Source organism: Cervus elaphus, chromosome 15 (genome assembly GCF_910594005.1).
Source record: "Cervus elaphus chromosome 15, mCerEla1.1, whole genome shotgun sequence".
NCBI classification, from domain to species: domain Eukaryota; kingdom Metazoa; phylum Chordata; class Mammalia; order Artiodactyla; family Cervidae; genus Cervus; species Cervus elaphus.
The window spans coordinates 35,441,299-35,453,918 of record NC_057829.1 but is presented as its reverse complement, the minus strand read 5'-3'; the positions used below and the strand labels follow the sequence as shown (position 1 = coordinate 35,453,918).

Genomic DNA, 12,620 nt, shown 5'->3' with positions numbered 1-12,620 from the left:
CTCCACCCTGGCCAGGCACCATAGTAACTATTTGCATGAGCTGTTTTACACCAGGAGGTCCTGGTAAGCAACACGGAACTAATAAGCCTCCATCAACCAAAACAATTCGGGAAAGGCCAAAATGAGACACCACATGTCCGACCACCTCCCAGAATCCTTCTCTCTGTCTTTCATCTTGGCTGAACAAGGTGTGCACCACCAGGAAGGACTCTTGAGTCAGAATGATTGGCTAAAGACAACCCAGAAACTAATCCCATCACAATAAAACCCTAAACTGCAAGCCATGTGACAGAGCAGTTCTCCTGGGTTCCCCTACCCTACTGCTCTCCACCCGGGTGCCCTTTCCCAATAAAATCTCTTGCTTTGTCAGCACATGTGTCTCCTCAGACAATTCATTTCTGAGTGTTAGACAAGAGCCCAGTTTCGGGCCCTGGAAGGGGTCCTCCTTCCTGCAACACACCCAGACCCAGGGCTACAGCATGCATTGGCTAGAGAAGTCCAGGGTTTGGGGAGAGGTCTTGAACAGAACACTACCTGAGGGAGGCATCAATAGAAGGAATTTAAGCTATGGGAGAGAATGAGCCCAAGCCCGGAGTGAGTGTGAGGAGAAAAGGGAGCCAGAACTGAGGCTCCCAACTTCCCCTGTGGACTGGTCCAGGAGGAGGAGAGACAGAGGAGGAGAAAGAAGGGAAAGAGAGTGATGCTGAACAGCCAGGAAGATAAGAAAACCACAGGCAGGAGAGGAAAAGTGAAGGAGGAGGAGATAGTGATCAGTGGGGTCAAATGCAACCGATGGTTGGTAGAGATGGAGGGATGAGGCAGAGACACTGGGTTTTGCAAGAGGGGAGAGTTGGAGACCTTTCTTTAGCCCTTGCTCCTGGGAAGGGAGGCTGCTCCTCTTTTTCTCTGACCAATCTTTCTTGTGTGAAACCAGTTTCGAACTTTATTCTGAGGGATGTATTCCATAGGAGCCCTGCCTCTGGCCTTATCCTGTGGCTCTGTGGAGAAGCCCTGGCCAGCAGAGGGTCACCATTTTATTGAAACACTGGAAAAATGCAGCTCTGGGCACTGCCCCCTGCCCCAACACACACACTGTGTGCGTGCGTGGGAGGAGCTCAGAACTCGCAGATCACGAGGCGCTGCTCTCCACAGAGCTTGTCATTCCACTTGCCATTGGGGAAGATCTCCACACAGTTCTCTGAGCCGCCATCATTGTTGGGCTCCTGGGGGGCCCAGTTGGAATAGACCAGGGCCTCCCCCGTGGGGTAGATGAAAGTACCCTCCTTCCTGATGTCAGTCATGCTTAGGAAAGCAGACTTGTTCTGGGCTGTGGCCAGCTGAGTCAGGGCCTCATTCTCAGCTGCAGAACGTGGAGAGGGCAACTGTCCTCCAGCCTGTGTGCAGATCTGCTGGGCATCCTGAAATGTTTTCTTAGAGCCTGCTGTCTTAAAGATCTTCTCCCCGACACTCCGGCCATCAGGGAAGAGCACCGCTAGGGGAAGAGGAGAGTCAGGTTGGGGATGCGGCAGCATCTAGACCTTGTGCTTCAACTGGAGTCCCCAGTCTCCTATCCAGGTACCAGGGCACCAATAGGAAGAAAGTGAGGCACTTGGTTCTGAGCAGTCTTGGCTGCATGATGTGCCCTGTGAGTGGTGCCATTGTCTCCAGGTACAGGTGAGGACCCCGGAACTCAGGTGCTTACGTTAGAGGCCCAAAGTCGCCCAACTGTTAGATGTAGACAAGGATCAGACCTTGCTGGAGGTAACACTAAAGCTTGCACTTTCTGTTCCTCCCTGTGTTGCATGCCAGAATCAAGTTTTCAGTTACTCTGTAGGTTGGAATGACTTTGGGAGGGAAATGACACCATGCAGCCCAGGGCGGTTCCTGAAAGTGGGGGAAATACCATGGAGGGGGCTTACTCCAACCCCTCCATAATGATTGGGCACATGGGGTTGTCACAGGGAGTTCTGTGCTATCTGAAGGGGTGAGGGGAAGGAGAGGATGGGGGTGCATCTGAGAACAGCCTGACATTGGCCTTGACATGCTTGTGGCTGATGCAAGTCACTCAGCCTCCCTGGACCACTGGGCAGTGTGTGTAGGAATAGCGGGCAGGATGGGATCAGCACTAAAGACAGCCCTGTTTTGGATCCAGAAGACCATGTGTTCATCCTCACCTTGGCAATGATGGTCCAGGTGGACACAAGAAAGTCACTTCCCTTTTCAGGGTCTCATTTGTTATTTCTAAAGCAGGGGTATACTGTATAACAGTATCCTCTGTGTGACGTAAGTATCTCTTCTTATTGTAACCCGTCCCCATCACTCTGACTTCTAGGGTCATACATGGAAATTTTTAGGGCTCCTTGGACTGTTTAGGAACCCAGGCTGCACCCTGACCATCTGCCTTTCTCTGAGTAGCTTCAACAGGGACTCAGGGAACAGATTCTCTAGGGGGTCAGGATGGCACCCAGATCAGCCCTGAACAAGGTCAGTGTAAGTCCATGTGACTCTACTGGGTTTACATCACATGCAACTGGGTGGATGTGTATTTGTATGAGTGAATGTGCCTATGTGTCTATCTGAAGATACATGGGCAGACTTAAGGTCCATCTGGATAGGAAAGCCTATGTGTACATGATGCTCATGTATGTAGATGGTGTCACATAGGTGATGGTGTTTAAGTACACACGAGTGTAGCCAGTGCATATGCCCACGTTCTCTGTTTGCATCAGTGTGCATATGCAGGAGTAAATACGTATGCAGATACGCTTGTGGAAGGAGGAAGACATACCAAAGGCAACTCTCATCCTTAACTACTTTGGTACTTAGTTGGCTTGAGTCCTTAGAAGCCAACAATATGTCTCACCTGATCAGGCCCCTTTATGCTCTGCTCCTTCAGAAAATTTTTTATCAATCACTGAGTTTGGATGAATGATGTAAATGCAAAGCTGTCGTCAGGCAGAGCAGAGAAGGAGGAGGGACAGTTGGTGGAGAGTCCCAGGGCACAGGGCACTCAGGTGTGTGCTCCAGGAGGCCTCTGCCTGCTTAGGATCCAGGCTTAGGGAAGAATCTCTGCTTTGAACACCACAAGAGGTGCAGAGGGAGTCCAGCACTGACCAGAGACTGGAGTCAGCCTGCTCCTGCCAGGCCTACAGGCATGTTTAGGGAGAGATACTTGGTGACCACATACTAAGGACATGTCCCCAGCAGCCTTGAACCCCACATGAAGCATGCCACCCCCACTCCCATGACCAGTCCTGGATTCTCTGCTGCCCTGGGCTGTGTGGCTGCTTCTCTGTGCACTTGCATACCTGGACCCACAGAGGAAAGACAAGGGTTGGGTGTCCCCTTGTCTGTCGTAGGGACCTGCCCAGGGTATGCCAGGATAAGGTCTGCTGAGCTCTTGACACTGACTACTTCTCCTTGTTCCGTGTGTCTACTTGCAGATCCTGGAGCACGGCCCTGTCCCAGCCCTGTCCTTAGCCCCACTCCTGCCCCAGGTCTAGGTCAGTCCCAATCATGGTCCCAGCAAGTCCAATTTAGACCCAAGCCCAGCGAACTGCAAGCCAAGCCCAGACTAAGTCTGAGGCCCATGGTCAGGGCCTGGCTCAGGGTCAGGTCCAGGAACTCACCTCTCTTATACTGAGAGAAGGCATTCTGGAGGCGTTGTAGCTGTCCCTCTAAGATTCCTACCCGCTGCCTGAGAACATTGACCTCTGCAGGAGAGAGAGGCCAAGTGAAGACAGATCCAGAACAGTCTGGGGTCACTCAGAACCCAGGCCTCAAGGGAAGAGTGTCCAGGTGGAGACACAAGTTGGGGGTGAGATGGAACAGGTGTAGGTGGAACAGACCCCTGGGAAGCCCACCTCTGTTGACCTAGCTGGCCTCTGCTTCCACAGGATTTCCTGTGTTTCTCTTGTGAACAGTATCCCCTGAACAGGTCCCTGCACCTCACTGACAGTGAACCAGATGTCATTTTAATTCCAAATTCTAGGAATCTGATAGCACTTCCTTTTGTGGTGCAGGGGGTGGTATGGTTGTAGGAGAGGAATACACACAGCTTGAATATTTTCATCCATTGAGTTATTTGCTGTTCAGGGTTAGCTGATGAACTGGGGAGAGAGGTTTGCTTGTCATACAGATCAGATAGAAAATCTGCTCAGGTTGACCTGCAGAGAGTCATAGAGGCTAAGACCAGAGTCCACCTTGCCATCCACCCTGTCAACTTTTCCTGCTTCTACCTCCATCTGTAACTAAACGGGTTGCCTGAGAGGAGAGCTGAGCCGAATAAGGTCACTTCCCTGCCCCACACCCTAATGGGGCCCCCAAGTCTTCCTTACCTGCAAGCCCACTCTCACCCTTTGCTCCTCGTTCTCCAGGAGTACCTCTGTCTCCCTTCAGTCCTGGGGGGCCCCTGGCACCTGAATGTCCCTGTGGACCTATGGCTCCAGCAGGCCCTGGGATAAGAGAAGTAGAAATGGGTGCGTGCTGAACATATATTTCAGCATTTTTGCGCCCACTCCCCACCCCCAAACATGGAATTCATATCCCCCAGCAGTACACCGTCCACCTGTACAAATGTCCCTCTGTGCCTGGACCTCTTCTTGCATCCTCTGTCTACACTGACTGTCCCATAACCTGACAACCAGCCTTCCCTGGATACAGACAGTCCCTGCTAATCACTACCCTCCCCCTGGAGACAGACAGTTCCCAGAATCCAATGCTGGCTCTCATCCTGGAATGCCAGCTCTGACCTGGTGGCTGGTGGGGGTGGGCACAGGGGAACATGAGCCCAGCCCCACGTCCATTGCTCACCTGCTGCCCCAGCACGTCCAGGGGCTCCAGTCTCCCCGGGGGCACCTCTCTCTCCTTTGAGACCTGCGGGGCCTGGGGAGCCCTGCATGCCTGGGGCACCCACTGCTCCTGCAGAAGGAACACATTGGAGAAGCACGGCTGAGAGTGTGCTCAGCAGGTACCATTTCCTTAGCAGTGCAGCTTGTCACCCACAGCTCCAGGTGAGAGAGCAACCTGGGAGACTGCTCCTGACCGCTTGGTCTCTTCCAGGAACCGTATCGGGAAATTCAGCCAGTGTGGGAAAGTTGAGGGTGAGGCCCAGGCCAGGGCTACCAGGCGCGGAGGATCCAGGCTTTTCCAGGCACTGTACACGTGCCTTGGTCCCCACCAGGGCTGCCCATGTCAGCCCTCCCGTCTCCCTCCCTCACCCACCACATACCAGCCTCCTACCTTTGGGCCCAGTCTCTCCTTTGGGGCCTGGTGTGCCTGGAGGTCCCATGCTCCCCTGCCTCCCTGAGGGACCCTCTCTCCCAGCTGGACCAGGCTTGCCTGGAGGCCCTGGGGAAAAGGACCAGCCCGGTTAGTGACACTGAATCTCCTTGGAGGTGGAAGTGTTTAAAAGATGGGGCTGTAATAGAACTCAGACAGGCAGCCTCCTCCTAAAGATGTTGCCCCCACTCCACCCTCCCCAGGAGCTCCAGTCTTCCCTGAAATAACCCCGTGCCACCTTGAGAATGACCTTCTTCCTCTTCCTGGGGTGGAATCTGTGCATGCCTACTGCCATGTCCTAGCAGCAGCACGGCACCTGTAGACACCTGCATTCCACGCCCAGCTGCTCACCATGTGGTCCAGGGTCTCCCTTTGGTCCGGGTTCTCCAGCAGAGCCATTGTCCCCTTTCGGCCCAATGGGGCCAGCTGGTCCAGGCATTCCTGCTCGTCCTGCAGGTCCTGGTGAACCTGTGGCAGAAGAGATGGACATAAAGCTGATCCCAGCTCAGGAGGAGCCAGCTGCCTCCAGAGTCAGGGCCCTGGCATTCTTTCAGGGTTCTGTAGGGTGGAGACACTCCCCCTCCAGCTGACTGGTCCAGTGGTGATCTAGGAAACCGCATCCACATCTCCATTTTACAGGTGAAGGAACAGGCTTGCAGAATTAGAAGCAGATCCAAACCAAGAGTCACCTGACTTTGCATACAATACACCTGCCCCTTCCCCAAGGCCTCGATATTTATGGCAGTTAAGTCTGTCAGCTTTTACCCCGGACTGTGGACTCCCTGCCCTCCCACTCCCCATTTCTGTCAGAAATGACACCTGACACTAATCACCAGAGTAATAGAAATCAAAAGCACAATGAGCTGTCACCTCACACCTGTCAGAATGGCTATTATCAGACAGCAAATAAGAAGTGTTGGGGAATGTGGAGAAAAGGGAAACTGTGCAGTAGGGATGTAAATCGGTACAGCCACTATGGAGAACAGTATGGAGGTTTCTCAGAAAGTTAAAACTAGAGCTACTATATAATCCATCAATTCCACTTCTGAGTATTTAACTAAAGAAAATGAAAATACTAACCTGAAAAGATATATGTACCCCCAGGTTAATTGCAGCATCATTTATGGTAGCCCAGATATGGATGCAGCCTAGAGCCCAAGTATCTGTGGATGGAAGAATGGATGTAGAAAATGCAGGGTGCATATACAATGGAACATTATTCAGCCATAAAAGGGAATGAAATCTTGCTATTTGCAGCAATACTGGTGAACTTTGAAGGCACTATGCTTAGTGGAATAAGTCACAGAGAAGGGTGGTACTATACGATTTCATTTATATGTGAAATCTAAACGAAAACAAACAGAAACAATATATTCACAGATACAGAGAACAGATTTGTGATTGCTAGAGGTGGGGTTGGAAAGTGAGCAGAATGGACAGAAATCTTCAAAAGGTACAAATGTCCAGTTAAGAAAAAAATTGAGTCCTAGGAAAAAAATGTATAGCAAAGTTACTATAGTTAGTAATCCTGGGTTGCATGCTTGAACATTGCTGAGCAAGAAGATCTTAAAAGTTATCATCACACACAAACTGTAACTATGTGTGTTGATGACATTGACATGACTTATTGTGACAATCATTTCACAATATATGCAAATATGAAATCAGTTCATATATCTGAATCTAATATATTATAGATCAATTCTATTTTAATATAAAGAAGAGAAAAAACTATGTAACATGTTTTTAAAATTAAAGAAGATAGTCAAAATTAATATGCATCATTAAGTGATAAATGTAGGTTATAAATACTCTATTTAATATGGTTCGGTTTCTTCAACATGTCCATGCATGTGTCAGGCATGTGCACATGTAACACACATTGAAAAAACCACAAGAAGAGCATATACAAGTGTTAACAGTTGTTTTTTCTAAGGGGCACAATTCAGGTAATTTTAATTTTCTTCTTTTTGTGATTAGTGACCACATGTTAATTGTCCTGTAAAAATGATCAAACATTTTAAAAAATCACATTACCTTAAGAAGGCTGCCTAAGTCTGAACTTATGAGAGATTTACCTTCAAAGACTAAAGGGAGAAATGCCTATTGATTCACAAATTATACACTCAATTCTGTTAGTTTGATTATTCTTTTTTCATTGAGATTAAATTCACATAATATAAAAATAATCTTTCTTTTTTACTGTGATGTGTAGCTTTCAGGATCTCAGGTCCCCAACCAGGGATTGAACCTGAGGCCTGGCAGTGAAAACACCAAGTCCTAACCACTGGACCTCCAGGAATTCCCTATAATTAGTCACTTAAAGTATGCAATTCAGCGGCATTTAGAACTTTGACATAATTGTAAAACTTCTCTTTATTTTAAAACTATTTCATTAATCCCAAAGAAAGCCTCATACCCATTTATCACTCCAGCCCTGCCTCCTCCAAGGCCCTGGCTACCACTATGCAGATAACACTGTCTGTGTTATTTATTCTGGATATTTTATATAAATACATACAATATATGACCCTTTGTGTCTGCCTTTTTAAACTAGCAGTGACATTCTTGAGGATCATCCAATTTGTAGCACATCTCAGTACTTCATTCCTTTCTATGGCTGAGAAATGTTCTATAGTATGAATACAATACATTTTCTTTATTCGTTCACTGTGGATAAATGTTGATAGACACTTGTGTTGTTTCCATCTTCTGACTGTTGTGAATAAAGCATTCATGTACAAAAAGAACAAAAGGAATCTGTCAGTTACTACTAACTTATTCATTCACTTATTTGTTCATTTCCTCATTATTTCATTTCTCTGTTCACTGAGAAACTATCTGTGGAACATAGTTTTCTGCCTGGCACTGAGCAGGATGTAAATGTTAGCACCAGGTCCTGGTCTGCAAGGAATTTGTCATCAAGTTTTAAACTGTGAGGCACAGGTAACAAGTGAAGAAAACAGCTTATGAGATGTCCCTCATCCTATCCCAGTACCCCCAACCCATGCATATACTCAGAGCAAACAGGACTTCAAGGTTGAAGAGGTTTCAGAGACCTGGAGAGGAGAGATGACATTTCAGATCTGGAAACCATTCCCCCAGGGTAAGAAGGGCCAAGCATGCCTGGGCCAAGAATATGGTGGAAGACTTGTGTATTTGATGGGTGATGAGAGCCTCTGTGTCCTTGTCTTAGTTCTAATTCTCACTAGGCAAGCAATGGGAGCCTGGAAGATGAGCCCCGCATCCCAGACCCCCTGGTGCACTGTGCTCAGGCAGAGACACTTGGGCCCTGGCTGAGCCTCTGCTGGGCTCTCCCCTGGCTGGGGAGGGCAGCAGGTACCTTGGAAGCAAGTCACTCCTTAGAAGGGAGCATTAGAGGTTGCCCATTCTTGTGCACAAACCATGGCGGCCATGAGAGCAGGGAGGTAGATGAAGGGATACTTTTCAATTCAGGGCCCCTCGGGAGCTAGAGAGAGCTGGCACCTTAAACACCACCCCTCTACTGAGATCACTTCTAGGTGGCCTTCCCTAGCCCCAGCCCATTCATGTTGGGAACTACTTTCTCTCTAAAAGACAGACTTGACTCTTACCCTACAAATCTTGGGGATGCTATGTATTCTTTTCAACTTTAATGTTGTTCATTTCTTTCCTTTCCAATCAAAGCACAAACTCCAGAAAGATAAAAGACCTCAGTTGATCCCCCCATAGCCCTGGCCCAGGGCCATGGTGGTCCCCTCATCCTTGTTGCTGGTTCATCAAATTCTCACTTCTTGCCAGTAAAAACCAGATCTTCTCCTGTGGGGCAGTGTTTCCAGAAAATTCCCTTAATAATCAGTAAATTTGGAAACTGCAGGAGAATTAAGCTGGTTGGTACAGCAGAAGGATAAAACTTGATCTTGAAGACCCAACAAAGAAATGAAGCCTTGGCTCATTCTTTGTCACTGTGTGGTCGATATTATTCCCATCTACAGATGATTAAACTGAAACTTACAACACTGTCATCAGTTCAAAAATATTTAACATTCTGCAGCGGCAACATTTAATAAGATTGAACAACAGTTAAGTTTTGGAGTGTGTGTACTCAGTTGCATCTGACTCTTTGTGACTCTGTGGATTGTAGCCCAACAGATTTCTCTGTCCATGAGATTTTCCAGGCAAGAATAATGGAGTGGGTTGCCATTTTCTATCCAGGGGATCATCCCAACCCTGGGGTCAAACCTATGTCTCCTATGTCTCCTGCATGTGTGTACTAAGTCGCTTCAGTTGTGTGTAAACCAACGAACCACAGCCCGCCAGGCTCCTCTGTCTGTGGGATTCTCCAAGTGAGAATACAGAGGTGGGTTGCTATGCCCTCCTCCAGGGGATATTCCTGACCCAGGGATCGAACCTGCATCTCTTACATCTCTTGCACTGGCAGGCAGGTTCTTTACCACTAGCGTCACCTGGGAAACCCAAGAGTTCTGGAGTAGGGGCCTCTGAATATCAGTCTCATTGTACATTCTTGGGGGTGGTTAGAGTCAGAAGATCCTAGGGGAGGAATCAGGACAGCTGGTTATGGAGCTAGGGGCTTGGGCAAGCCAGTCTTTGCCAATCAGTAAAGGCATGTCTCAGGTGGACTGAAGATCTTGGGGAAACCCACCCACTTGGGAAGCCCATCTTCAAGGTTTCCACAGCACAAGATCCAGAGTTTCTGGATTAGTTACAATTCCAGTGCCCACCCCTTCCCACCAGGACAAGCCCATGGACACAGTTCTACCTGGATCTCCCTTCTCCCCACGGGGGCCTTCTCTTCCATCTCGTCCATCACGACCAGGCAAGCCACCCTCCAGGGGGCTACACATAACCAGGGTACAGGCGTTGGCCATTGTTTTCTGAGAATAGATCTTCATTTCTGCTCCCAGGGATCTCCAGGACTGTGTGAGCAGGAGCAGCACGGAGAGCGGGAGGAGAAGCATGTCCTAGGCAGAGGAACAGAAAGAGGGGGTGCTCTTGGTCCAAGGACAAGGATTAGGGTTGGCCCAGCTCCTGGAGGTCAGGAGAAGCGGTTCCATCATCTCCTCCCCCATCCTCTGGGGCCAAGAGTAGCAGGGCTCCAAAAACAGTTTAGGGAAATTTAGGATAAGGTCTGGCTAGGGAGGACATGAGTGAACCAGCTGGACCTCTGAGCCGGTCTGCCAGCAGCATGAATCTACTCTCAGATGCTCTGTGTCATCCCTTTTTGGGCTTGTCATCCTTGCCAGGGGCCCTGTGGTCAGGATGTAGAATTCCTCACTGAGGCCATTGTCACACCAGGAGGGACTCACTGAGGGCCCTCAGGTGGGACCCTTCCCTCTCTGGGCCTCTTTATCCCTTTTTATACCAGGAGGTTGGTAGCTTCACCTCTTACAAGGCTGGCTTGTTTCCTCTCACTTGCTGCTCTGCACAGAATAGTGCTGGAGTCTGCAGTGCTATCTGAAAAAAAAGCCAGAGTGCTAATGCTCGGTAAGGTCTGTCCTGAGCACAGAATGGCGCATGACTGCTTATTTGCCAGGATTGGTCATTCCTGGGCTCCACCAGGAAAGTTCCTGGAACACCTAGAGTCCTGCCCAGACCTCCTGAGAGGACCTGGACAGGGGCCTCATGGAAGAGGGGACGTTAGAGACGGGTGCCATCAGGGGGAAGCTGGCTTCAGAGGAGGAAAGCCGATGTCCAACAGAGCTTCCAGTCACCATCAGAAAGGGACTCAGGAGCTAAGTGAGATCAGGGTGGGTACAGGACATGGTCACTCCCAGTGTTGGGCATCTTTCTTCTCTCAGAGAGAAACTGTAAAGTTTTTAGCATGGAAAAGAATCATGGGGGTTGCAGAGACCTGGAAGAAATCCTGAGGGACCTGTGCAAAGGACCAAGGGTTGCCAAGCAGGCTGATGTAGTGGGAGGGAAGGGGTTTCCTGGCCAGAGAAGTGCTTCCTTCCAAGAGGAAGATGACATGCACTTTCCAAAGGGACTTCCACACAATGGTATCAGAGATCTGGTTGGATGTCACATCCAACTCTCCCCCTCTCCCTGTCCTGGAAACACATCTCCCACCAAACCAAGGGAGCAGAATGAAGTGCACCCCTTATTACCCCATTTTCTCCCATCTCCAACACTGACCCTCCTAGAGTGGAAGATCTAGACACACCCTGCCTTCTTCAACCACCCACATAGGCAGGGAGATATTCACCAAAAATTGGAAAACAAATTAAGAGGCAAGAACAGAGACACTCACAGTTGCTTCCTTTAGGGCTCCAGCACATCCAGGCAAATTAGAGTTCCTGGGTGAGAACTGGCTCCTTATACCTGTCCTGTAACCTGACTCTCAGCCCCAGGTTCCTGAAAACTCTCTTCAAGAAGTAGCGTAATTTCCTTCCTTATTGACTCACTCAATTGCACCCTCACCTGGGTTCTGGACTCTTGCCACTGAATTTCATAGGACTATACACACCTTAGAGTTCAAAGAGCACCCTCAGCCCAGGATCTCATGGGTACCCCGCTTCAACCTTGTAAGTAAAATGGCAGCATCAGTGTCTGTATTTCATGACGTCCAGGAATCCAAGGTCCACAGAAGACCAGCAAGTTGCACAATGACCTAGAGTTCTTGTAAAAGCAGCCTGGTTCTGCAGTGTCCAAGAAACAGCATCTGCTGTGCCCACTTCTCTTCCACCTTCATCTCAACATTACTGCTCAGACACCAGGAAAGAGCTGGGAGCTGCTTGGCCAATCTGAGCAGAAGTGGGGCAGGTGAAGGGCTGCTGAGGCAACAGCCTGTGGGAGACAGTGTCTGGGGGAGCTGTCATCTGGTAGGGGTCACTCTTGCTTTCTGTTGTAGCTCTAGGACAACTCTCCAGTTTCCTCAAGATGGCTTTCTATGCTCTCTGTTCATCCCCTGCCCAACCCTCCTTCACTCACATGACTATCCAATTCTCTTCATTACAGGCTTACTGGTAACTGCCTACATACTTGCTGCCCCAGACACTGGTTTCCCTGGTAACTGATGAGCAAACTGACATCAGCTTCCTGTTAGACTGGTGGGATCCTCCCTCAAACAGTAAAAATTGTGTCCATGTCCTTCCTCTTCTCTGCTGAACATGGTATGCTGTTGCGCTAGGACCCTTCTTTTCTGGACACGTAGATTCCTTATCTAATAAGCCATGTACGTCTTTGTCCCTGTCTTCTAGCTCTTGCTTTGGTCTCAAGGCTGGGCATCAACATGCGTGCACACCTGCAGGGTGCAGCCCAACAACTGGTGAGTCAGCCAGAAGGCTGCAGGTGATCCCTGAGTGCCGAGATGTTGGAGAATGAGGACAGGGAAGGGAGGG

The 12,620-nt window shown here is 49.2% G+C and overlaps 1 protein-coding gene across 3 annotated transcripts; it reads right to left on the bottom strand.

Annotated features, from left to right (window-relative positions):
- Nucleotides 1-923: 923 nt before the first annotated feature.
- On the bottom strand, nucleotides 924-11,615 carry SFTPD (surfactant protein D). 3 transcript variants are annotated; one of them, XM_043925802.1, is made up of 9 exons: nucleotides 11,531-11,614; nucleotides 10,663-10,734; nucleotides 10,040-10,241; nucleotides 5,632-5,748; nucleotides 5,242-5,349; nucleotides 4,813-4,920; nucleotides 4,338-4,454; nucleotides 3,630-3,713; nucleotides 924-1,492 (listed from the first exon to the last, which is right to left on the bottom strand). In XM_043925802.1, the coding sequence occupies exons 3-9, from the start codon at nucleotides 10,236-10,238 to the stop codon at nucleotides 1,116-1,118; spliced, it is 1,110 nt and encodes a 369-aa protein (XP_043781737.1). In that variant the 5' UTR covers nucleotides 10,239-10,241; nucleotides 10,663-10,734; nucleotides 11,531-11,614; the 3' UTR covers nucleotides 924-1,115. The 3 variants fall into 3 exon arrangements, with proteins under 3 accessions (XP_043781737.1, XP_043781738.1, XP_043781739.1); XM_043925803.1 differs by lacking the exon at nucleotides 3,630-3,713 and having other exon boundaries at nucleotides 11,531-11,615; XM_043925804.1 differs by lacking the exons at nucleotides 3,630-3,713; nucleotides 4,338-4,454 and having other exon boundaries at nucleotides 11,531-11,615.
- Between the last annotated feature and the right edge of the window lie 1,005 nt (nucleotides 11,616-12,620).

Excerpts from the sequence above, each read along its gene's own strand:
- SFTPD (XM_043925802.1), bottom strand. The coding sequence starts at position 10,238 with ATGCTTCTCCTCCCGCTCTCCGTGCTGCTCCTGCTCACACAGTCCTGG. Across the intron at positions 4,921-5,241 it reads AGGAGAGACTGGGCCCAAAG|GAGCAGTGGGTGCCCCAGGC; the intron begins GTAGGAGGCTGG and ends TTCCTTCTGCAG. Across the intron at positions 4,455-4,812 it reads TGGACGTGCTGGGGCAGCAG|GGCCTGCTGGAGCCATAGGT; the intron begins GTGAGCAATGGA and ends CTCTTATCCCAG.